This window comes from Ambystoma mexicanum, chromosome 3p (genome assembly GCF_040938575.1).
Source record: "Ambystoma mexicanum isolate Mex_15411 chromosome 3p, UKY_AmexF1_1, whole genome shotgun sequence".
Taxonomy (NCBI): domain Eukaryota; kingdom Metazoa; phylum Chordata; class Amphibia; order Caudata; family Ambystomatidae; genus Ambystoma; species Ambystoma mexicanum.
Window position 1 is genome coordinate 773774183 of NC_090925.1, and position 27192 is coordinate 773801374.

General features: G+C 44.8%; 1 protein-coding gene across 2 annotated transcripts in view; it reads left to right on the forward strand.

Annotated features, from left to right (window-relative positions):
- LOC138580852 (integrin alpha-D-like) overlaps positions 1-27192 on the forward strand; it is a 750488-nt gene that overhangs the window by 125167 nt on the left and 598129 nt on the right. For both annotated transcript variants that reach the window (XM_069651726.1, XM_069651727.1), the window contains exons 3-4: positions 6871-6974; positions 25375-25439. In XM_069651726.1, coding sequence (XP_069507827.1) covers positions 6871-6974; positions 25375-25439 — 169 coding nt within the window. The remainder of the gene's footprint in view (positions 1-6870; positions 6975-25374; positions 25440-27192) is intronic.

Sequence of the window (27192 nt, forward strand, 5' to 3'; positions counted from 1 at the left end):
TCTTCTTCAAAGTGTCCCTATTTATGTGTGTCCTTAAAATGGCATGTGCTTCGTAAAGATACAATATTAATGACAAACTGAAACAGGTATGTTTGACGACCAGTGCCTGTGTTAGTAAGAATTAATATTTGACTTACTACTGGAGACGTAATGGAAGACGCTAAGGTGATCATGTTCATTAAATTAGTAATTTCACGGCGGGGAGTCGTTACATGAATACTTTAATGTAGGCGACTCCCCATTGCTAACTTTTCAACATTTGCACTGCGGGGTGCAAATCTCAAGGGCAAAAGGTGGTGTTCAAGCATGCACACCGCCTTTTGCCCTTCACATTTGCACTGTGTAGTCCAAAGTGAGTAAACAGTGCTTGCCATGCTGGCATACAAGTCAGCGTTTTCTGTATATTGTGAGCGCTGCTCGCCATAATCGCATGGCAAGCGGTGCTCACAATTGAAATGAACCCCCCCACATGCGAGCATGTGGGGGAGAGTTTCATTGTAATTGTACACGCTTCCTGACATGCTCGCATGGCAGGGAGAGTGTACTATGGATCCGCCTGCTGTATCGTGGTGCATAAAGCAGGCGAATCGCCTAGGGATCTCCAGCATTTAGGCCAGTATGAAAATGGATGCTGAAGCATTTGTATGGTGGAGCAGAAGGGAGCAGCACAAACGCCAGCTGTGTTCCGCCCCTCCTCTCTGCCATACAAATCTCTTTCATTCACGTTATGGCCCCAACGAACATGGGCTCTTGGGAGGGTTTAATTTCCATTGAAAACACTGCTTACCACGCGTGCATGGTAAGCAGTGTTCCCAGTTAAAGTTAAACCCTCATGTTGGGCAGGATTTCTTTTCAATTGTCAACACTGCTTGCTATGTGAGCATGGCAATCAGTGCTCACAATGAACAGTAAACGCTGCCTGGCATGCCAGCACGCCGAGGAGCATTTACTCACTTTGCACTGCGGATTGCAAATGTGAAGAGCAAAAGGCTGTTTACACGCTTCTATGCCACCTTTTGCCCTTTACATTTACACCCCGCAGTGCAAATTATGAAAATTTGGTACCAGGGAGCCGCTTTGTTAAAGGGTTAACGTAACCGCTGCCGTCTGCGAAATTACTCATTTGATGAAAATGAGCACCTAAGAGACAATGGCAGGACACGAGACTATATTTGGCGTATGATGAGTATGTTTGGTTTATGAGTATTCACCAGGCTTAAGATAGAAATACTTTGGAAGTTGAGGATGCGCGTCACAATTGATGGCAGCACCTTGCCATGCGAGATTTCATCTTTCGATTTCTTACTATAACTGCCATGTGAGCAATTAACTGGCATATTGTGGCAGCACCTAGGCATGCAAGTGTGTTTAGCTTTTAAATACTATACCTGCCGCGTGACATCACAGCTGGAATAAGATGGCAGTAACCGCCCAAGTGATACAGTGCCCCTCGCTTATTAAGCCCGTGCTGGTAGTGGGGATGGCATATCATGGCTGTACTCCTGGCACATCAAGGCAGCAATCATACGAGGTCAGTGATTAAAATAGACCTTTGCCTACTTGCATAACTTTTCGTTATTAACTAATCTTACTCGTTTCATCACTTCCTATGATGTCACTGAAGTCAAAGAATATTTGACAATTTCTGGTTATGTTTTTGGGTAGAAAGGTTGTGTCATGGCGCTTTCTGTAATGTCATCAGGCATGTGACATCACTTCCACTACCCCTGGCTTTTTGGTGAATTGAGCTCCCTTTGGTTTGTGTGTGTGTGTGTGTGTATACATGAACATGTTTGTATATGTGTAAATATAGAGCACATGGAAGCACACGTGTAAGTGTGTTATTCGAAACATGTATTACTACAGGTACTACTATCCAGGGAATTGAGCCATATCGTGAAACTGTGACTGGGCGTGTGTGCTATTTTTGTATGTGCATGTTTTTGTGTCTACGAGGGCATGCACCTATGCATGCAAGCGTGCGTGAATACATGCAAGCATGCAAGTTTGTGTGTCTGAATGGAACTCGGATTGCCTTAAAAGCTGTTTCCTGTTTTGATATTTGAAAAAAAAAGTGCTGTGTGTTGTTCGCTGTCCTGCCGAGTCCACAGCCACACTTCGGAGCTACTTTCCTTCTTTACAAGGTTTATTTCCGATTAGACCATAAAACAATACAGAAAATGTAATAGTAGTATATAAAAAGCATACAACCAAGTTACAATAACATTCCATACCAAGATGTCCAATTGGTACTTGCCGCGTAAAATACACAATCCATGAATGAAAGTGCTCACGTGCAAGTCACTATTGCCTCACCTAACTTGGGAATTCCTTGTATTTATGAGCGTGCATGGGGAGGTGATATGTCATCCAAGTACTTCTCCAGTCCAAGGCCCGGATTACAGCGTTGAGACTCAATAGCTTGTGCAGTGGACCGGAAATCATTTTCTATTTTATCCCTCATCCTTATTGCAAATGCAAGTTGCACTTGTTCCTCAGTTTGTTTGATTATCAGTTCGGTCTTGGTCCACGGATGGCTCAGTTCCGTGGAAGCTGGTTCTGATTTCACATGGCTGCCCCATGGTATGTCCTTCCCTGCACTCGGCAACAGGAAGTCCGTTTTCACTTCTCTGTATTTTAACAGGTTTGGGGAGGACCATAGGTGTAGCCTATACAATATCGGGCGGCTAGCTACTGTAGCTGAAATTCCAGTTTGGGCCAGTTCTATCCGCAATGCTATGTTTGATGTGCTACTGGGGGGAAGGGCTACCTTTTTAAAAAAAATATTTTCCACTATCTGTAACCTTGCAGTTTTCTGATACCCCCACATTTCCGCAGCGTAGACTGCTGCAGCTCCTGCTTTCATATTGCTGTACAGGCGACAGTGCTCCATTCCCATGGGAATGGGCAAGTTGTACAGTCACGTTACTTGCTCTGTTGGGGGTTCGCTGTTGCTTTCTCCACTTGGGCTGACCAGCTGTCATTACTTGCGAATCAAGGTAGTCAAACCCTCTGGGTCCATTTGAAGTCCCTCTATCGTTATATATATATTTGGTTGTTTTTTATGCGGTGAATGTAATACCATGACTTTGGTTTGGCTGGTATTGATTCCAAGGCCACTTTCTCTGCACTCCTCATGCAATGCTGTTTTGCTAGTCTCACCGATGCCGTGGAAAACAAGATGGCGTCATCTGCGAAGTTTAGAGGGAAATGTGGCTTTGACCTTATCTGGGCACATCTCCATCTGATTGTTCACGTTTTGAGATGAGTTTGTGGACATAAATTGAAAACAGCGTGGGAGCCAGCACGCATCCCTGTCTCACTCCGAAGTTTACACTTATCCGCTAGGATCCAGCGATCCCGCCCCAGGTAGTTTGTATATAGGTGAACGATGGCGTGCAGAGGTTTGTTCGGTGTTGTCAGATCGCTAAGGGTTTTCCACACTGTGTTCCTTGGGACCCTGTCGAACACAACCTTGTTTAGTCTATGGTGCTTAGACCAGGCTGAACGCCTGCCTGAAGATGGCTCGCCACTTCCTTTCCCTTATTGACCCAGCTGGAGAGGTGCAACAGTAGGACGCATGCATACGTTTTACCAGCTGCATCCAGCAATAATATTGGCCCATAATTGGCTGGCTTGTCTCTTCCACCTTTTTTATATAAGAACTAGGTACTCTGCCTTCTTTAGCGACTGCATTAACGATGATTAATGATACTGGAGCCCGAAGGTCTACCTCCTGCTTGAATTGATCTGCAGGTACATATGTGTTCCTGGGGCGTTTCCCCATTTTTGAAACCCTATTGCATCTTTGACCTCTTTCATAATACATTTTCGGTCTGGCGAATACCTCGCTCTCCAATCGCCAGTCTCCTCTCTTATTTCCTTATTGGACTCCGGGCCAGAGGATGCCTAGAGTTCTCTGAAGTGCTTTTTCCAGGACTCTTCCTCCCTTAAGAGGTACATTATTTATTTATTTAGTTACATTATTTAGTGGTCCACACAGTAGCACCAAGAGGCTCCAAAACATTGTTCATACCAAAATCAACACGGCTTTACAGAAAGTCAGACAGATACAATTATTGGAACAAAATGATCCTTTTAATCTGGGGTTTTTCGGACTTCATGGAACCCTGAGAAAGGAATATTTATTTATGCAGCTTTATTTGTATTTTTCATTTGTATTGGTTTAAAAAAATAAAATATTGTTCTCATCAACAACACGAGACATGCATAAAAGCAATAGTAATGTAATGTAATGCAACGGACTAAGAATGCAATGTAACTGTCTTCTTAGGCTCCAGCGCCTAGATGCCCAAGGGTTAGGCGCGCTATATAAATGCAATGAATAAATAAATAAATAAATAAACAGAAGATGCATCATTACCTTTTCTGGGAACTCTACATTATTGGAGCTTTGAAAAGTGACCATTACATTTACCAGTCTGTTTAAGTTGAAATTGAAGAACACTTAAATGGGATAGCACAGGCAAACAGGTGGATACTATCCAGTAATGTACACTAATGTACAATTATATGCAGGTGAGAACTGGTTGAGTGTCATGTAAGGTGGGTATGCGCCGTGCGGTATTGATGCAACTGTGTGTCCAAGGGACCTTTTCAAGAGCTAGTAGGGGATTTAGTATATCCAAATCTTGAAGCCCTCTACTGCGGTAATATTCTTGCTTATAGGGAGAAGGGAGCCCTGATATTAGGTAGCAAGAGGCAGGGCTGGACGCGTGGGGATTGCAGTGGCGGGCAGTGCTTGAGGACGCAGAGCGTGGGGGGTAGAGCAGCAGGAGATGGGATTAGTTGGACATCTCAAAACGGTCCATGCATATATATGCATGGACCAAGAGGAACACTTTACAGAGAGACTGTTGTTTCATTACAGGTTGCCCAGCAACAGTGACCGAAAGTCAGCGGGAACGGTCAGGAGCAGTGTTTTCTGTTTACTTTTTACAACCCTATTCACCATTCTATACAGAGGATTTGTCCATTCATGTCCTTGTGCAAGGGTAAAGTTGTAATAGGAGTCTTGGTTACTAGTCACTTAGACTATTGCAATGCCCTGGCCGCACCACTTGTCAGATGTTGCACTATGCTTCTGCCTACCATCTCCCCTGTCGAGACCACAGTTCCACTACTTTCTTCGGTACAGCACTACCACTGCACAGCAATGAGCAGAGGGAAGTTGAAAAGAGTATGGGTGGAGAGGTTCAGCATTTTTTTGAGGAGCTAAAGCTATATACTGGAAGTCCCTTAAGAAAGCTGATGTAGTAGTCCAGTCTGCCGAGGACAAGCGAACAGGAGTGATGGGTGACGTGGATAAGCAAACAGGAGTGATGGGTGACGTGGATATTCTTGGGACTTCTCCAGGTGGCTGCAGAGATGATACAGCGCTGGAGATTCAGGCCACTGTCAATGAGAACCCCTCGGTTGTGAGCTTCTGCATGCATTGTAAGCAGCGTTCACAATTGAAATTAGGCCTTGCTCGACATGCAAGCATGTCGGGCAGGGTTTAATTGTAATTGTGACTGCCGCTTGCCATGCGAGCATGGCAAGCAGCGCTCACAATAAAAAGTAAATGCTGACTGGCATGCACTCCACCTTTTGCCCTAAACGTTTGCACTCCGCCATCCAAATTATGAAAATTTGGCAGCACAGAGCCGCCTACGTCTATGTCAATACATAACAGATCCCCACCAACAAATTATGATTTTAATTAAAATGAGACCCTAAGACCTCAGGCTCGATGCATGTAGTTTGTGATGTTTTTTCTTATGTAGTACTGGAGAACGTTTTTAAAAATACAACACAAGTAGACCACCACATAGTTTCTTCAATGGGGGCTCATTTTGGAGTTTCACGTAAGATTCGCTTACACTTTTTGCTAAACAAGTCCCCTATGCATAACTTTCAACTTTTGCATGGCGGAGTGCAAAAGTGGAGTGTAAAAAGTATGCGCACTCGCTTTTACTGCTCCCTATTACATTCTGTCATGCACACTGAGTAAACGCTGCCTGCCATTTACGCATGCAAGCAGCGTTTACAATAGATTCCTTTGGAACCTACCTTTTTTACTGGTGTAAAATCATTTGCGTGAGCATGAAAAAATGCTGGAGCATTTGTATGGCAGAGAGCAAAAGGCAGCGTGGAATCGTAACTTATGATCCGCGGCTCCTCTACGTCATACATTTAACTGAAAATGAGCAATAACCTTTATTACATGCGTAAATGTCTTACGTTGAACTTTTACGTTACAGCTCAACGAAGATGGGCCCCATGTGTTGCTTTTGCTTTGCGTAGTTGCAGTAGCACTGCAATCTGCACAGGGCCTTCATAGTGAAGATCACTGTTCTTGTGTCAATGTGATCTAACAAATAGGGGGTGTGGGCTGGATCCAAGGGGGCCGGCCTCTTAGCCTTTGGGCCCCTTAGGCGTGTCTTTTCAGCCTATTGGATATTCCGTCCCTGCTGTGTACATGTGTCAAGCGGTTTCATGAGCGAAGCCTGAAGGGCAGAGCCAGGGGGTAAGAGAATCTGGGGGTGGGATCGGCGAGGCCCAAGGCTTCCCAGTAGATGTTCTGTGCCCAGCAGGGGTGTTGCTAGGACTGGAAAAGACCCAGGGCTATGCTGATGTCAGAACTGTTGGGACTGGGGGCTAGCTAGCCTTTTGGCTGTAGCTCCTGAGATTCTACCCGGGGCTACAACCAAAAGATCAGGGGCTATAGCCCCCTTAGCCGCCCCTAGCAACGCCTCTGGTGCCCAGGCCCCGTCAGAGGCCTATACTTGTGAATTGTCTCTCTTACCTTTGGAGTTAAGCGTCTCCAGAGTGACTCTAATCCATGTCCCGACTCCTTCTTCTTTGTAGGGTTGTCGTCAGTTCCCCACTCGAACCAGACGTGTCCGGGCAGGTGGGCAAACTCTACAAGTGCAGCTATGAAGAAAAGCGTTGCAGCGCCATCAACATTCCAGGTAGGAAACTCCTCTGAGTACATGCTGAGGGAGGTGGAGGGGGAGGCTCTGAGTGTACACGCAGTGGCGTCGCCAGGAATCAAATTTAGGAGGGGCACAGAGGGGGCCAAAGACAACAGTAGAGGGGACCACAGACAAAAGTGGGGGGGGGAGCTGCCTATGAAAGGTAATGTGTGATGTCACAAGCACTCCTTCAGAGAGGCTTTTGTGCACGCCAACTCCCCACACCCCACTGCACCTCCCCTCCCATCAAAATGCAGGCACAAAACCATTCAGTGACTAATGGCCCATCATCAGCAGTTTCTTGGCTACATTCTGATGTTAGGGGCTGCAAGCTGCTCCGCACACTATGGATTTGTTGTGCAGAAGCCGGGAGGGAACTCCTGAGAAGTGGCTCGTGCTCAGGTTGATACCAATGCCAGAATGCATACCAAGATCACTACTTGCTTTGAGACAAAAGGAGAGTATTTGCCATGTGATATGCAGACCTTTGCTTTAGTGAATGTCACAAATAACACCACGAACAGAGAACTCAGTCACTGCTCACCTTAGGTAGGGGCGCGCAAGGGGAAGCCCAGGATTTCAGTGGGAGGCACGGTCCACCAGCCACCCCCTAGCGACGGCACTGTGCACACTGCATTGAGTGAGCCAAGACAGGGTGAACGTGCATTGCCGGAGGTATAGCAAAGATTGGGAGTGTGCATCTCAGGGAGGGAGGGACGTGATCGAGCTAGAGTGCGAGTGGGCACTGCATTAATGAGTGAAAGAGCTATGCAGGAACACTGTGGGAGTGTGGAATGGTAGTAGCAAGGTGTCACGATCTGAATGACACAAGGCCTAGTAAGATCATTTGTCTTGTCTTCCCTCCCTTGTCTCGTCTTGCCCAGAAACACCTGGGTACTGGCGCGTTATAAATGACATATCATATCATATCCACACGAGAGGAATGGAACAGCATATAAATGCGCAGTGTGGCAGCGATGGCTGATGGCGCACGCATCTGCAGAATGAGATAGGGACTAGGGTCTGAGTGTATGCACTGGGAGTAAGGAAGGAAAGGTAAGTGCTCACTGCTTGGAGTGAAGAAACCGGACATGGCTGTGCCCCCCTCCACAGCACACTTTGGGCCTCATTACGAGTATGGAGGCAGCCATGCCCTTAGTAAGGGCATGGCTGCCTTCAAACCGGGTTCCAGGTCTGGGTTCCTTCAATGAGGAATTACTAGGCCATTCCAACCTTGGAGGACCCGGTAATTCCTCATTGAAAAAACCCATCCCCATTCCCATTTGAGCCCCCATAGGGCTCAACGGGAATGGGGAGGGAGCTAATAACGGGCCCGTTAATAACGTGCCCGTTATTAGCTCCCTGGTCCCCTTGTGGGACCCGCTAAGGACGTCTGGTCTGACCAGACGTTCTGAGCGAGTCCCGCAAGGGGACCTCGTAATAGGGCATCACGTAATGAACGGTGCCGGTCCCGTACCGGCACCGTTCATTACGGGAGCGTCAGGGTCGTAATGAGGCCATTAGTGTTCTTCGTTCAGCTCGTCGCCGGTATTATACCGCAGATACACATGAAAGTCACCCAGGATGCATGTAATAACTCCAGGGTCTGCGGCGGGTACACTTAAGGTCCTTTATTGCTTATATTTCCAGGGTTCCAGTTACTCTTACAGACACGCCGAGCGCCTATTCCCTCCCTCCAGATGCATGGAACCTGTTCCTTCCTAGGCACAGCGTGCTTTCACGTCTGGCTACTGCACCTGGAGTGCGGGAATAGGCTCTAAGCGTGCGCTGCGTGAGTGACGCATCCGAATAGGAATGCGCTACGCAGGGCTAGAGGGGATGAGCTGCGAATGCACATAACAGGGAATCGCAGGCTGTGAAGAAAGAGAAAAGAACGTGCCAGTTGAGGGTTTAAGCAATGGATGTGTTGTTATGTGTCCAAGTCTCTGCCCTGTACTTCCATACCTTTTAAATTACTTCCTGAACAGACTTTAATACTTGCAGAAAATGTGACTATGAAAGAAATAATGTCGAGCGGATTTCACAAGTATTTTCTGCTCGCCTGGGACCAGAAGCCCAGTCTTTTTACTGACACGGTTATATAGACAGGTCCAGTGATGGAAAGTTCCTCTGGCTGATGCAATTCACAGGACTCTTTCTAGGGCCTTTGGAAAAACTCCACCGATCATCTGGGTGCGGATAGAGTGTTAGCGGGAGAATTCTGCAGGAAAAGAGGTGTAGTCGGGCAGCAGTGCTGGCCTGATCAAACCAGCGGAACGGAGCACGATGGAGATCAGGCGTGGTCTGCACTGCGGCACTGCGACACTTGCCTGCCCATTAGACCTCAATCACTCAGGTTGTTAGTCTCTCCAGAAACATTTGCTTATAGCCAGTCAGGCCGGCAACCCTACAACAACATGCATCGCAGTAGCCATGCACTGCGCCGGCCTCTCCTAAAAGCCACTATAATATGGATCAGGGGTGCAACGAAACCGACATTTCAGAGGGTTGGGGAGGGCTAAGTGGTGATGGGAGAGGCCACTTCAGAAAATAGGTGGGGCAAACTTGGAGGCTCCACCCACCCTGTTCAACCCCCCTCCCCCCGCCCCCCGCCCCACATGGTCTGGTGTGGAGACCAACTATCAAATAGTACTTTTTAAAGCGCAATATGCAGAGAGGCGATGGAAGTCTTTCTTGAAAGTAGCAGCTTTGAAGTTGTACTGTGTTCAAGTACGTTTTGCACAGTAAAACCTGAACACCGCCAGTTTCGGGAAAGGCTTCCCTCCCATCTCTGCCTAACAAAATGCAAGTGGGCACATCCAGGGGTGGACCTCGGCTAAAATGTAGGCAGGGGGCTAACCATTCAAATATTGGAGAGGCGCTAACTTCACGAGCGGTGGAGGAGTGGCAAACTTACCTGTGTCGGGGCTTCTAACTTCTTTACGCATTGAATTAGACTATTGTAGTGCAGCTTCAATGTTACAATCAGTTAACTCTCTCCTTTAAGTCTGAAAACACCCACTTAAGGACAGCTGTGAGAATGAGCTGTCTTCGATCCCCCAACCCATCCAATCACTCTCCTGGCATGTAAGTACTGACCCCACATCACAATTTCAATTGCCTAAAAATGTATGGACACGAATGCTGGTGCTAACAATGAAATGCTTTACGTAACTAAGGTTTCCACAAAGCACTTCAAGGGATCAGACCTCGGGTTCTCAGCATTTCTTAAAATATCCCCAAACACATTGAAGAAGATCATCACTCAAGTCGCGGGTGCTTCTGACCTGCACCCGCCTGTTAGCACCATCACCCCTGATGCACGTCACTATGCCTTTAAATTCCATACAAAGCTTACATTAGATTGGAAAACCACATCTTCTTCGAATAAAACCAGTTTGCAAGTGAGGAGGCAAGTTCAAGTACAGTCGGCGGTGCATCGTGTGCCAAGAAAGTTATTTATTTGTGATAAAAGTGCTGTGTTAAGAACTGTGGTAAAAGTGGAAAAAAGGAACTAGTGGTACTCTGCATCCGAAAAGGAGGGAGTGGGATGGTGGGAGATGGGGAGGGTAGGACTGTACTGGATGGTGTTTGACCTTTGGTTTGCCATCTATAATGTCTCTTGTTACTTTGTGGCTAGACTAGATATTGCCTGGAATAATAAACAAGCACTGGCAAAGCCGACAGTTTGGGCTCTTGTATAAGTACGGGATAGGCACTGATATAATGGTATTACCTTGCTATAAGATGGCAACGGCTGAAAGATTGAGTGATTACCTAGGCATATGATGGTATTAACTGGCAAATGCCTTTCTAATACCGCAACCCAAAACTGTTGGCTTTGTGATTGCTTGTTTTTAAAAGGAGTTCAGTGCATGAAATAGAGGTAAATGAAGTGGCTGAAGGCACACTTGGTTGAGGCTTTTTTATTATATCAGAAGCCTTTTACAACTGTAATTTAGCCATTAACTCTCGGCAGACTTCTTAGAAATCACCTTGGAAGGCTAATGGTTGATGTTAATGCTTGAAAAAGCTACCTCAAAGAGATCTCATGAGGATGTGTTTTGGGAGGGACAGGTAGTGGGTGGCATTGACCATAGGAATTAGCATGGCCATGGGCAGCTAGTGGGCTGGTAAATAAAAACACCCTCAATGTGAGTCCCTCCTCACAGGTCATCTCCCTCCTAATTGTACTCCAGATCAATACTTTCGGCTTGCAGCCAAAATAAAAAATAGAATGAAGTAAAATTAAGGTAAAAGTGAACCTCTCTGGTCAGTTGCCCCTCTGGTCCTTGGCTGCTCTGGTGGACTCTCCTCTGGTCCTTGGCTCCCTTGCGAGATGGTCCATCCCTCCTTTGGTCTTTGACTCTGGTGAGTTGGTGGCAAAAACAAGAAGCAACACGCTTCAATTTTCTGTCAATCACACAAACAAGTACCGTAGCTATCTGAAACGCACATAACCACTGCTCCACACAGCTGATAAAATATCTAAAATGTTCACCGTACAGAGCCATATCTTTTAAGATCTGCACACATCAATGTTGTAACAAAGGCATCTTGGCCTGATCCCTCTGCTACTGCATTAGCCCCCTACCCTATTTCTTGCAGATCTTGAAGCCCCTAGAAAGTGTGAAAATGGCAGATGGTGTGCAATGAAAGAATGAATATCATAGCATAACAGTACATAGCAGAGTGTGCGGCAGTACCCTGGGCGGCCAAAGCAACTTCATTGGTTGGGAGCAACAGGGGAGACAATGTAATTTTGGTTCAACCACAGTTAGTCCTCTATACTAGAATCTCTGGTGCTGGGGTTGTGGCCAGAGAGGGGGTACCCTACTGCACATGCTATGGAAATGTTTAAGAGTGTTGGGCTTTTGGGCGATGTTCTAGACAGACTAGACATAATACTGGGGGTAGAATTTCCAAGATCATCATACTCAGTGATTCTGCTCTCAAATACACAGAGGTGTGTGATAGCTCGAGAACATAGTAGATGGATTAATAGACCATTGGTGGTGGCTGCGAAGCAAATCCTGAGGGTCTGGAAATCGAGGAAAAATCCAAAAGTGGAGGGATGGTTATCCGCCTTCCAAATTGTGTCTAGTTATGAGAAGGTCATGTTAAAAAAAACAGAGGCGAGGGGACAAATACTATGAGATATGGGGGCCATTCAATGAGCCATATAGTTGATACTAAATTATTATATTGATGGTGGGAGGAATGGGATGAAGGTGTGAGTTGGAAGGACGTGAATGAATTTGATGATAATAGGGAACTACGTTTTGCTGTTTGTCTATGTAGGTTATGTATGTTTTGTTGAGTCTTGTAATCTTTGTAGGATTGTTGTAGTATTTCAATGGATTCATTATGGTTAACAAGGTTACAAGATGTTAATGTAGTTAAGTGAAATATTAGCTTATAGGATAAAGTAGGAATTAAATGGTTCAAATGGCAATACATGGATGTTACTTGATGAATGTATTGTATTATTTTAAAATGATAAATAAAGAGTTTAAAAAAAAAATCTCCGGTGCACTGACTGGCTGGTGAAACTGTCTGCCTGTCAAATCAAGTGATACGAGACTGCGGAGGGCCAATGAAGCAATAATGCAATTCTGAGTGACAGTATTGGCGCCACTAGCAGAGGAGCACCAGGGTACACCAATTTGTCCCTACACTTATTAAAACTGTCCTATTGTAAGGGCGTAAACGTCATTACTTATCAGCTCTCCAATGTTTGCAGTTGAAGTCGGGGTGAGATTACATAATTTGCCTGTGATCACACACTTGCGCTAAACAACAAAGCAGGGATTTTAACCCACTCTGCAATTTGGGCACGGCCACCGTCTTCCACGCTTTACTTGGAACAAATATTTAGGGTTTGGGTGTCAGGACCTACAATAATACTGTCCTATAGAGTATACTTGCAAAATACACAAATTGCATAATAAAGCATCATCACAACATGTAAATCCTTATAGCAGAGCAGCATGTTGGGTCAAAACAATATCAACGCACATTTATTTTCCACTTCCTGAAGATGCAAAAGGCAAAATATCTATTTACCCACTTTATTTTCAGTGTTTTAAGACACACAATGAAAGAAGTTGTCTAATAAACTCAATTAAGTTTGCATATTCGTCACAAGCCTCCAGCGTGTTAGAACATTCACTAAGGACATGAAGTGAACTTTGCTTTTTAGCATATCAGGCTATTAGACGTTATGGCTATGAACTCATTTTCAAATGGTGCTTTATTGTGTTGCTCGCTTTAACTGGCACAGATTTGCAAGGTGACTGGTGGTCTTTCAGTTGGAAATTCACCATCATGCATAAGAAAGGCTATGCTGCTGATGACAAAAGAAACGTGTTGTCGAGTTAATCAGGGATGCAGTCTGTGTGTCTCAGGGGGAATGTGACTCTGGGAAAAGGGCAGTGCTTGATCATCCGACCTATCAGATAGTAGATTTGCCTCCGAATTAACAAAATACGCCCAGGACCATGTTTCTAATCCTTTCAACTGTTAAAGGCTCTGTACGGATCTCGGCACTTAGCTCACATTTCGGGCGGGGGGGGTTATGGCCGATTAGCTCAATGATGCTGCGCGCCTGCTTGGGAGCTATAAGTAGATATATATTTAATTGCCATTGTAATTATTTTCAAGGTTATTACCAAACTTTTGAAGGATTGGGTGGACCAGAAGCAGCCGATCCAAGATGTACACCCTTTGTTTTACTTAAAGACTTCAGTGGTAGGTCACTTGTTATGTGCCTCCTTTTGAAGCATTTGGCCTGGAAATATGCGACGTAGGCATATTTATTTATTTATTTATTTATTTATTTATTTATTTATGTTACCGTTTATCTGAGCGCACATAGCCCAGGCACATCTAGGTGCTGGTTACAATAACACAATAACAGATGCACTGATAGTAAGTGTGGAGGCATAGCAAACTAGTTGAAGAGGTGGGTTTTGAGATTCTTCCTGAACTTGGTTTAGGATGGTTCGTTCCACAGATAGGGGTCGGTTGTTCCATAGGGTAGCAGTGGGGACTGGGAAACTAGAGCCACCCGCCGTTCTGCAGGTGTATCTGGGTGTGATGAGACGGTGCCTGTACAAAGATCTTTGGGCTCTCGCCGAGGTGTGTCTTTGGAGCTTCTGTGCAAGGTATGAGAGGGCATCATTGGAAATGCATTGGTGGGAAATGGAAAGGATTTTGAAATTGATTCTGTCCTTGATTCTGTCAAAGAAATTGATTCTTGTCCTTCTGTCCTTGATCGATGTGCCTGTTTTGTGAACATACGGGTCACATTCAATATGGTGGATAAAGATTAGTTTTGGGGAAAATTGAAGGACTGTGAAGTTTGTTAGGGAAAATAAGGTCTTATGAACAGGACAATTGCTCCCAGATTAAGAACTCTTGATGGGACACTAACAGCCCCAATTGGAATGAAAAAGGTTTTGAGGCAAGGGTGCATATTGCCACACCTCCTATGTAACCATGTTTATCTGTGACCATCCAAATGGGGTAAACAGGTTTATTCCTCCCCACCTCAAATGGGTGGGAAGGCGATAGATATGCTCATGTTCCCTGATGATTAGATCGTATTCTACTGAACTACCACCAGACTGCAACAAACAGTTGATATACTGGTGGCTTTTGCATCATCTAATATGTTGGGAATAAATTGAGATAAAACAAACACTTTGGTATTTGGACTAAAAAGAAATAAGTATAGGTAGAAATCAAAAAAGAATGTATCGAGGCTGTAATGCAATACATGTATTTGGGTCTTACATTTACCCGCAGGCAAATATCCTAGGTCAATTGGTGATGTACCTTTTCCTCTATCATTAGGGATATTCCCCGTGGTCTTTGGTTAAATTGTATACAATTTTAACTGCTCCAATGATGTTGTTTTATGTTCCATTGTGAGACATCAAGAAACTCAAAAAAGTGCAGTTAATTGAAATAATTTTGGGGCAGAGAACTTTGAGGCTGTTTAGAGTATTGATCTGTCTACATCTAAGTAAATAGCACTCCAGTGGTCAGCTGAAGGAAGCATTTTATATGCCCTCCTAACACATAGGGGTTAATAAGACTTGTGATTCAAAATGGGCCTAAAATATTTAATCGCTATGTTTCAGGAAGGACTCACCTACCCCATAAAAATGGCTGCCCCTAGCTAGCGCTGATTGACCGCCTATCTAAACGAACAGATAAAAGAGGTTCACCCTCCACTAAACTACTGCTTAAAAAATGCAAATAATGCAAATAATCACCTGGGTGTTGCAGGAGCACACAACCAAACCATGTTACATTTGAGTAGGGATTTCCATATCACTTTATTACAGCCTCACCCAAGTGTGTAACTGGTCTTCCACATTGCATTTCACGCAGTGTGCTTGATACAGAGTGAATTAAAAACACAAAGAATATTGTATCCATTATCCTTAGTCAAAGAATATCTCTGTAAAGGTCGAACGGTTTCAATGATGAATGCAATGTTGTGTCACCTTCATCAGGACCAAAATACCAAATTACATTGCTTCTGGGGTCAAATAGGGAACTCCAATTTCCATTCTTATGTGCTGATTACATTTCTGCCTGTTGAAGGAGGGACAAACATGAGGGAAACAGTCTCTCCATCTTTTCCATATTTCACAGCCAATTATTATGCTCAACTTGTACCCAAGAGTGAGCCAAAAGTTAGCGCGGGCTTACCTGGCCTAGCTGTAACTGTATCATCATATTAATTCCATTAGAAACTGGGGTTCTACTACCGATAGCTATTCTGAGAATTCCCCCAAGTCGGGTATAAATCAGAACATCTAAAGAATTAAATAGAAAAGGAATAGAAATAGACTAAGTATCGGTATGGCTCCAGATTCCAAACTGTGCACATCGCTCTTATTCGTGCATTTTTGTCTGTCTAAGTACACGCTTGCAGCTCCTCACCTGACTGCCGCCATACTGGTTATACTGACATGCAGTCACGTGTATGGGGACGGACATGACCTTACAGTCAGTCCCTTTACGCAATGCAGTCAGCCTTCTTTGGATGGTAATACATGATTGAAGAACAACTTTGTATGCAGTCTATTTAAATCATAACAGATCTCATGTGTCAATTCTTCTTCTACATGGATGCCCTCAACAGAGTACACCATTTTGCCGTGTAGCATCCCTCTCAGTCGAATTGTAGAGGCTGCCATCTTGGTTGTTTTTTCTTTTTTAATGATCACATATGTGATGGTTCGTGCCTTGCTTAAAATGCCAGACCCTTCCTGCAGTACAGTTGGCCAGCTAACAATGGTCTTACATGGTCCAACATGCCCCATATCTACAGTCTGTTCCCTATGGTTAGACCGTGCCAGTTCTGATGAGACAATTCTAGTCATGCTGAATGAAATCTACAACTTACATTGATATAATCAATATTGAAATGTGCACCTATATCTTGATATACAAGGCATACATGGAAGTTCTCAAACCATCACGATTGCATGCAGTACATGTGGTATTATCACAGGTATTCAAGATTAAAAACGACGGTTTCAGGAGCAAGGAGGTTGCCCCACATCTCATTTATTTGTTGATTGTGACCTTCGGAGACCCCCTCTCCTGGATTCACTTTCAATTATCACTGCAGAACTCTTTATTTGCCCATACTGATTCAGATTCACTGGTAGCTGATTTCACCAGTAACCAGTGATATAGGTGACCAAAAAAAAATAGAGTAAAAAATAAAGAGTACAACATATCGATTTTGGTAAATAAAGAGGGTAAAATGTATCTACTAGAGGTATAAATGTCAAACTGCAGGTATGAATGCATGATTACAGGTGTGGTTTTAGTTGTAAAAAAAGTCCAATTAGACTTCAGTTAAAAATAGTATAATTGGGAGGGAGAATAAGATGGTTCACAGGCAGAAGAAGTCACGGGGGCTGGGAGGGTATCGCCCATAAAAGGTATTTCTAAGGCAAATGTAGGCAGAATGTAATATGGATTAGTGAAATGGCATAAACAGCAATAAAACCTGGAATCAAATTATTAAAATGTCCGCTAGATGGCACTCTTAGACTATTGATTCAGACTGCATAAAAGCACTGGGGGAATCCCCATACATAGGCTGCAATTGTCCAATATTTTAGAAAGGGGTCAAATCTTTCCCTACATCATATTGATTAACTGCCCTCCTGGACAGCACCAGGAAGTTAGATAGCAAGGTAATATTTAATTGAATTACAGCCTGGCTGATAACCAATGTTATCATCATGGGCATTTGTCATGGGATCGCAGTGGGTTTGGGGTCTTAATGTGCGCCTTATAATAGGCCATGCATGCCGCATCCATCTGACATTCAAGGAACTGCTTGAGCATTCAGTTGTGTTAACCTTCCCAAATCATGGGTTTTTCTTGCCTTTGTGGGTTTTCATCTGGCTCTGCTATCAGTACCGGAACTGCACAGCAGTAAATATGCTGAAGTGAGATGCGGTCCATCCGGTGAACTTTTCTTCCCAGCCTCGTGGGCTATGAGCTAAGGGATCACCTGGTTTCCGCTGCTTATTATCCTTGTTCAATGATAGCCCATCAAAGGAGCTTGAGTTATTCACCCAGATTGGACGTCACTGGCTTCCAAATCTGCCATGTGCAGATGATGCCATGCACTAGCCAGTTCTTCATTGGCTCTTCAGTTGGGCATCGACCCATGCGCAGACTACTCGTCCTGGAGAGGTCTGAATGTCGAAATCATCGACTCAATCAAACGTAATATACTTTGGACCAAAGGTTCAGAGCAAGAGAGAACCTTCTGCGGAAGGAAACATCTTAGCCATGACAACATTCATATTACTAGGGGATTGGCTTTCCCAAAACGTGCCCATATTTCAAGAAAGGCTGTGTGAATGGCAGAAGCCAGAGGGGACAATCATTAGATTTGTTAATAGTATAAAAATGCAGCTGACTCAGCCCATTAAAAAAATATTTACGATTAATTCCATTGCAGTTGCATCCCCAACAGAGCTTCAAATCAGCAACATTCTTTTTTTCTGTAACGTTCTATGGTTATCTCCCTGCAAATTCTTCTTTGCAAGTCTCCTTCAATTAGGTATGCCATATCTAAGTGATATGACTGCATCAAAAAGCCATGGAACCCTAGGCCCCACTATGGGCTGACTCTCATGCTGAGCTGACTTGTAATATTTTGTTAGACCTGATGGTGACTTATAGAGGGGACGCAATACAGATTAGCCTTAGTAAGATACAACAGACAGTCATGATTCCATTAAGGCCCACAGGTGAGTATCACTTTCCTTTTTTTTTTACACCTGCAAAATATCTCTGTATATAAAACAAGTTTGTGTTTGTGGGTTTCTAGGTGGCGTTGATCTTGGGGACCTTACTCCTCATGAATAGTGAGGTCTGGCGTCAGTAATTTTTGCATGGAATATTCTTTATTTTATTGCTGAATTAATGCAACTATTTCTAGCTCGAAAGGTCGTCCCCTTCCCGAGATAATGAACTTTTATTGTTTTTTCAGCATTACATTTTGTGGTGTTCTGCGCACCATATGCAGGCCATTTGTAGAAAGTGCTCATCATCGTGCCGTCTGTGCTGAACTGCTCTTGCGTATTTTTTGTTTTCCTAATTGTTTTAGAAGAGAGTGAGTGTGTCTTTCTTTTCATTGATTTCTTTCTTTCTCGATACATGTTAAATTCACTAATTAATTGAACACCACATTTTTATTTACCTCCGAATTAAATTCTCACATGAATATCATCTTGGTATGCTTACTCTGATTATTTGCAGTGTGTGTTTAGCAGTGACAATGGCCACCACTGCTAACAACACTGCAAATAATCAGAGTAAGCATACACATATTATATTCATGTGAGAATTCAAATCGGAGATAAATGAAAATGTGGTGTTCAATTAATTAGTGAAATTGACATGTATTGTGATTCATCTTTGTGGCCAACAACAAATTTGTTCATTTTTTTTGGCGGAATATGTAAACAAATCTGAGAATGGACATCACGGGCGAAGCCAGTACTTAGGCTAGTTGATATATAAAGAAAACTACTACTCCTACAATCCAAGAGACCATGTCCATGACCTTTACAACTCGCAGTCTTCTTTGGTGGCAGGGCAAAGCCGCCCCACCCGTAAAGCCATGTAGGCTGAATAGTGTGGGGTGTTTTGCACTCTCAGGGGCCCATCTTGTGCCTGGCTTGCTCCCACGACCACGACAGGTGCAGAAAGAGTCCCCTCCTCCACCACCTCCTCAACCCCTTCCGCTACCTGCCCCTCCCCCCCCGTTAGGTAGATACACTACCTTTTGCAGCTCCTCAACAGATTGGTCCTCCTCCTGAGTCTCCTCCTAAGGGACCTAGCCCTCACCTTCAACAATATCCTGGCCCTACTAGTTGGAGACTGTTTCCTCCTCAAAGCCCCACCCAGAAAGGATCCATTCTGTACTGCTCTCTGAGGGAGCTTTTTGCAGCCACGTGATCCTTTCACATGAAGAACATGCGCTCCTGCTCCTCCACTGACCCTGCTTCTGTGGGTTGTCTACAAGGGTTCCTGTCTCCCCCGCCCCTGTACTACTTGTCAGAGTGTCCTCTGATGGCCCTGTCTCCTCTCCCATTCCTTCTCCTCAGGTGCCCCCCAATGTTTCAGGCTCCCCCACTGAATCAAAGGATCAGTGATGCCACATGGCCGGGGCCCCCAAACCGGCACTAACATACAGCACAAGATTCCCATCTCCTTATCTGTCATGAGTGAAGCCTCCTCTTCCTGTGAGGTGAAATGCAGCTCCACCTCTCCTCCAACCTTCTTCCCTTTCCTCAGCCAGTATCGCAGCCACACCATGAAAACCACAAATGCCAAACTTGAAAGCCTTGTGAAGTGCGGCACACCCCAAGAACCCAAAGAGTGAAACCAAACCACCACCAAAAAAGAGCAAACACAACCCAAATAAGTTTAGAACATGCAAACAAATCATACTACTATTCCAACTCCTATAATAGACTACTAAAAACAACACTACATGACAAAACTAACAGAACAACAAGCGGGCGCAAGACAACCTCAATAACAATAAAGCATGGGGAAACTATGAAAGGGACAACTTCCTTTCGTTTTTTGGTGGTATTTGTGGGGTTATGGTTAGGGACAGAAAACGTTTGGTTGGCTTTTTTAAATTTAAAAAGGCATATTAAAGGCAAATGGTACAAGAGGAAAGGGCAATGTTTTTTTTATTTTTTTTATTTGGGGAAACTAACAACACACTAATAAAACACTGAACTAACACTAAAACAAAGGGATACACATATTCGTGACAAAAACACACTACAGATCATACTAGATAAATAACCAACACCAAACAACTAGAACTTCACAAAACCCCTCAAACCCCTGTTTGAATGCTCCAAACACCCTCCAAACACCCTCCAAGTGTGAGCCTGATCTGTGTACTCCATTGCTCACAGCCTATTAAGACCTGCAAAGTGACAGGGGCCTTATTTAGAGGGTTGTGGACGTTTGGGGGACTCTAGGTAAACTATTGGCTAAATGAACTCATTGGGCCTCATTACGACCCAGGCGGAGGACCATGGTGCTATTAGCACCATGGTCCATGCCGGTGTCCGCCATGGCGCAATGGGGAATTACCACCCCATTCCAAGGTTGGCGGGGCGGTAATTTCCCATGCCGCCATGGCCCTTCCCCATTCCCATTTTTGCCCCATAGGGCTCAATTGAAATGGGGAAGGCGCTAAGTACGGTGCCGAAAAATTGCGGCACCGTACTTAGCACCAAGGTACCTTTGCGGGTCCCTACTTTAACGGCTGGTAAAACCAGCCGTTAAGGTCGGGTCCCGCAAAGGGACCTCGTAATTAGGCGCTAATAGGTTAACGACGCTGCAGCCTTTTTACGGCGCCGTTAACCCATTAGCGCCTGGGTCGTAATGAGGCCCGTTGAATCTGTGTGAGAGATGTCTGATTGGCTGGCGAGTGTGCCGAATAAACACAAGATTTGACCGAGGTTCGAGGCTACTGATGGGACCACAAATCATTGTGCTAGTGCCGGAAATCTGCTCCGAGTTCCACCCAGGATCCGCCAGTTCCAAAACCTGTCCCAGTCTCACAGCAAGGGCGAATCTTCTGTAAAAGGTTTGAGGAACCCGCCAGATCAGTTTATACCTGCTTTGCCCTGGCCTCTCGGATAGATATACTCTAGATGCTATGCTCAGACTATTTAATGTGTCATCATAGCTATGTCTTTCTTTTATGTAAGAACTGGACTGATATCGCTATCCCCTCCAATGTATTTATATCATAACAGGCCGAAAAAGGATAAAGGATGGTCTGGGCTGTTGACCGGAGCAATGGCAGTAGTTACAATTTATTTCATTTTGTTCAGTTTGTTTTGGATTACATGATTCATAAAACTTCACAATAACAAAGCAATACATACACCATAAAAGCCACAGAGCACATAGAATAAAACATTCAGTCAATAAACAAAGCCCCTAATAAACTCCACCGCCCCCAAAAAATGTGCAAAATCTGATCAGACCATTCACCTAACACTGCTATTTTAAGTCCATTTTCAACATTCTTGATCTTCTTTGCCAGGCTCTTTTTAAATAACTGGCAAAAACAAAGGCAGCATTGACGGCTGGGATGGTCAATAACAGCAATAAAGGAGGTCTCCCTTGTCGCAAATTACTTTTCCTCAACAGACGAATTAGGTGCGTTGTCCTTATATCACTGTATACAGGGCAGAACAGAACAAAATTAGATAGTGTTTCCCTCTTACCACAAACACAACTATCATCAACAACACTTTGATTGCCTGCGCATTTACATGTAATAGATGCCGAAAGGTAGCAGGCGACACTACTTAATGGGTCAAGGAAGAGGTAATGCCGTGCAGTACGTTTCTCAAAATGTACATCTTCCCTAATCCGCTCCCGCATAGTCATGAATTCAAGTTTGAGGACATGCTTGAGTATTTTAGTAATGTTCTCTGGGTTCTCAAAGCTGGAACCCAAGTCCACTCCCTTGAGATTCTTCTTAATAGAAATAACCACCCTATTTTGAGGCAACATCCCAAGGATATTACATTCCTAATTAATGTTTTAATCAATTCCGCTCCCTCTCTAGACCACAAGGTATACCATGAAAAAATTGGCTTTAAAGATAATAAATCAGTGAGGTAAAATGAGCCCGTCTCCAAGTGAGTACTGTGAAGGCACCATGAAGAAGGACACAGACAACAGATTCAAATTTCAACTCAAACACTTTTATTAACTTAAATGTCTGGATGGTGTAAGGCCTAACTTGCCAGATGCTAAGGTGGGATTTCCCTACCTAAAGAAAACCAAGGAACGTCTGAGTCAAGGAGTTCAACTGAAGAATATGAGTCCAAAACCTATACTTGCCCTCACAACCAACGCTCTACAATGTGTAGGGATATCAGCAGCCAAATAAAAACAGTGTTTAACCCAAAATTCCGAGCTTCTCCCAGCTCGCATCTCCTTTTCAGCCCCCTTCACCAAGTGTGAAAAAGTTTCATTACAAAGTGTCAAAATTGTCCTCCATAGAATAAAAGGGAAATAGTTTGAATCAGAACCCGGGGTTCCCTTCCCCAAGTTTAAAGCAGTTCTTAACAGAGGGACTCGGGTTCCCTTCCCCAAGTTCAAAATAGTTAACAACAGAAGACCTAGGGTTCGCTTCCCCAAGATAGAAAATACCATTTGCTTTATTTTGATTCAATTTGATGTTTAAATAGGTTTATATATTTTATAAAGTTGAGCGCTAGAGATTTCTTCTTGTTGACATCATTGAAATGTCTATTTCACAGATTGGAACCTTTCAGAATGGCTCCTTCTCTTTTCTCAAGGCGTAGGGCCTCATTACACGGTAGGCGGTGAGCCATGGCGCTATTAGCGCCATGGCTCATGCCGGTAAAATACCGGCACCGCCTTGGCGGAAAGGGGATTTACCGCCCCATCCCAAGGTTGGAGGGGCGGTAAATCCCCCTTCCGCCATTGCCCTTCCCCATTCCCATTTCTGCCCCATAGGGCTCAATGGGAATGGGGAAGGCGCTAATTACGGCACCGCAATTTAGCGGTGCCGTAATTAGCTCCGAGGTCCCTTAGCGGGTTGGTATTTAACGCCTGCAAAAAGCAGGCGTTAAAACTCCAACCCGCTAAGGGACCTCGTAGTAAGGCGGCAGGGATTTACCGGTACCAGTATTTTACCGGTACCGGTAAATCCCTACCGCCTACCGTGTAATGAGGCCCGTACAGTTCCTTTGACGCTTTATGTGATTGTTGATTCAATTAACAGTTTCTGACAGAGAGTTTTGAGAACGTTTTCCGCTCCTTTCAGACCCACGCGTCCACTCCATTCCAATGTATACTTTCACAATCACTGGTTCCTTCACAGCGCTCACTGTGAGTTTCACACCGGGTATCCTGATCTCTGAAATGCACCGGCTTTCTCGCAGGCTCCTTGCATATCGCACTGGACTTGCTTCAACTTGATTGCTTCCAGGGGTTCCTCCTCTGCCCCCAGACACTCCCGTGCTCTTGCAGTCCCATGGGAGAATGCGCACTCTGCTTCTTCGTTAGAAGGCCGGACCATCAGTATGCCACCTTCTCTTGCCTTGCAGTTGCACCAGAGAACTCCTGTTCACACGCCATCGCAGTTCAGACCGCCAGCTTCTGCAGTCCCTGGTATTGCGATCCTTGTCACACGGCAGCTCTGCATCCAACGGCTCCCACAGTGTCTCGTCTTTCTCTCCCTGTCAGTGCTCTTTTGGTTTGCCACCTTTTATACATCTGTGGTTTGTGAATGAGATGCAGGTGTGAGTCCTCCCTTTCAATTGCCTGATTGTACTTAGGCCTATTAGTGAGACATGCCTGACTTTTGAAGTGGTATTCCTCTGAGGCTCTCTTCCTCATCTCAGTCCCAGAGTGGTATAGTTGCATGCTGGTGTGCATGACTCCTAGTCATCTCTTCCTTGTCCCAGTACTAGAATGGCATGACTGAGACAGAACAAGGGAAGCTGGCTTACAATAACCCATAAAGGTTGGAGAAGGATTGGGTGGGTTGTTATTGGGAAAATGGGGATTCCATGTCCCAACTAAGGGCCCCCCACTCCCAGTCCCTAAGGACCCTCCACCCTGGTGATCCTCCCTCGCTTGTCCACTCCCAGGGTCAGGATCCAAAAGCGATGGCCTTTCCCTGGCTACCTGTGAAGGGGACCCAAGGGGAGTAGCAGGGAGGGTACCCTCAGGTTTCTCACAGTAGCATAGGTTCATGTGGATAGGGGGTAACCCAAAATTCATGCAAGAAAATAATGCTCTCCTCTCTGCAGAATATGCAGGTTCCCAAATCCCCACAGCTCTCCACCGTAGGCCCCTGTAGCAATCCCCTTGCTTCGATATACTGCCAGCTTGTGCTCCACAGAGTACTGGTGAAGAGTTCTGGCAAGTCTTAAAAGTCCACCTACGACCTTTCGAATTTTTGTCCCTTGTTTTATGCTGTAATCAGTCCAAGCTAGCCACTCATTGAACCTCATCCAAAAGTATTCCAAATGGTCACCGGGCATTAGCTCATTTCCTCCCAGGGAAATCTGCTTACCTCTCTTCTTCCTCCTAGAGAAACACATTAAATAACACATTGCTGCATTCACGTTAATGCCACGATGCAACATACATTTGCCGTACTTATCAACCAACAACTGCAGAGATGTAGGGGTCCTGTACAGCGTCAGCCACATAACTTAGAAGCTGGAGCCTTCTACCTTCACAGAGTGGTACATCAGCACTTGAAACTATGAGTTCTTTCGGTAAAAAATACTCTTAAAAAACCCATCTAAATTACACTCGTCGATGAAAGAACGCTATACCACCCAGAGTAATGGCAGTTGTTTAGCTTCGTTCACACCTTCCAGCCATCACTTCAGTTTTCCAAAAGGGTATGCCCAGACGTTGGTCTCAAGTTTGCTCTGCCTAGATACTCAAGCTACACTTCACTGATGATGCCCAATGAGGTCAGGACATCTTTGGTGTGGCCTCGTGAAGAAGGGATGTGACCTCAGAGTTCAGGATTGACTGCCCCTTTTGGCATATGACCATGCCTTCTTCGTACATGGTCCTTCTCTTTCAGTGATGGCACTGCAAACTGAAAAACAATGATTTGGAGGTATAACCAGAGCAATGTCAGAGGTCATGACCTAGTCCCAAGTCTTCTAACTCTTATACAGTTTTGCACGTTTACCTCTGTCTGTCTAGATTAGATTGCTATCCATAGACAGGCTGTTATTGTGGTATCCTATGTGTCACGGTCCCTGCTCATTGTGTCTTGCATTCTTTCCTGCAGTTCTGCCAGAATCTAAGATGTCTTCCTTTGGTCTGACGCTGGCCGCCAGCTCACAGCGACTTGTGGTAAGTAAATGGAAACTAAAACAGTAGTGCTTTTCCTCCAAATTACCACTTTCCTCGCAGGCCACTTTCATCGAGTCCCATTCCCTCAAAAATATTTTACCACATGTTACTGCAAGAATGTACATGGGGGCTGGGTGTGTGTAATTAGAAAAGGGTGGAATGTGTGGAGAGCTTGGCGTGCGATGCGTGGTGTCTCCCCTGCATTTTATTGTATTAAAATGCTGCTCAGGAATTTTGATGAAATGGGCTTCAACCAAATCCCTGCAAGGAAATGACCTAAAGCCCCTTTCTTCAGTTGCTGGCTCCACCCACTGGCATTGCAGCAGAGGGTTTTCAACACAGAGAATCGTGGGCTGCAATTCGGCATGCTTTTGGGATGTGACCGAGGGGAAATGAGAAAAAGGGCCATTTTAAACTAAAATAGTGTATAAGTGCGTGCCAGGTATTACCCAAATTGACCTTTTACAATTGGCCTTTTGCACAATTGACCTAATTATAGTGGTCGTAATTGACCTTCTGCACAATTGACCTTTATATTATTTTAGTTATTTTATATATGTATTGGGTTGGTTTTGGATTATAAATGATATAAGGGGATTGGGTGGGTGGTTGCAGGCGGTTTTGGATTGGGTGGTGGGTTGCAGGGGGTTTCCCCCCACATATATGTCCTAATTGACCTTCTAAATTAGGGTCAATTCTCCCGAGGTCAATTCTCCCAAGGTCAATTGTGAAAAGGTCAATTAGTATACAACTGCCTGCCATAATACTTCGCTCTCTGTTCATGAGGGCTTTCAAGAGACTGTCAGTTGATATTGGTATGAAGACAAGCTGTGGTTGCCAAATGTTTTTCTGGTCTCGCAGAGCAGGCAAACTCGCTGAAATGTACTGTTGTTGGTTCGTGGCATAAGAATAATACAAATATATCTTTTTTAAAAGAGCCACTGATACTCATTAGCATATAAGAAAAACTGTATTTGTTAAAATGTGTGGATAAAAGCCTGTGAACATTGACATTAAAAGATGTCACATTGGAGCTGTAATTCCCTGCGACACCACGCCGGGCGCGCCGTACCTGTTACAGGCTAGCTCCTGTATCCTCGATGGCGAGTCACCTTGTACCGCCGGTCCCATGGGCGGTTCTCACGAACAGGAAGAACGCCACACAGCTTTTGAATACGGGCGAGTAATGGACGCTGCTTTCGGCGCATGTCAACCATCACACGATGGGGCACTAAAAGCCCAATGCGCACTTTCCCCGGTGCGTCTCAACACTCTGACCAGGACCCTCGCTGTGCCTGTTTCTTGCCGTCCTGTACAATGAGCTCTGTGCCTGGTGCCTTCTGCTCTGCCGTGTACACGTGTTCCCTCGCTTCTGTTTCCTCGCTGCCTTATTCCCGGTTCATTTTCCCTTTCTTTTTTTTTTGAAACATATTTTATTAACTTTTCAACACACAATACAAATCAAGCAAACAGTGAAAGAAAGGCTAATAATCAAATATATATTATTACATCTGGTTCCACTGTCCCCCCCCCAGCCTACTTCCTTATTTATTCCGCCTCTGCTTCCTGCGTTAGGGTTCCACATCATCTGCACATATTGAGTCCTGGCCACTAGACTCCTCGTACGTGGGCCCAAAAAGTTCTGTTATTAGTTGCCTCCAATTCGCCAGAGAGCCCGCCTCTTCCTCCTCCCCTCCTCTGCATGCCTCCTGCCACACCCTGTCTCCGCCTCTGCCCATTGCTGCAGATCTTT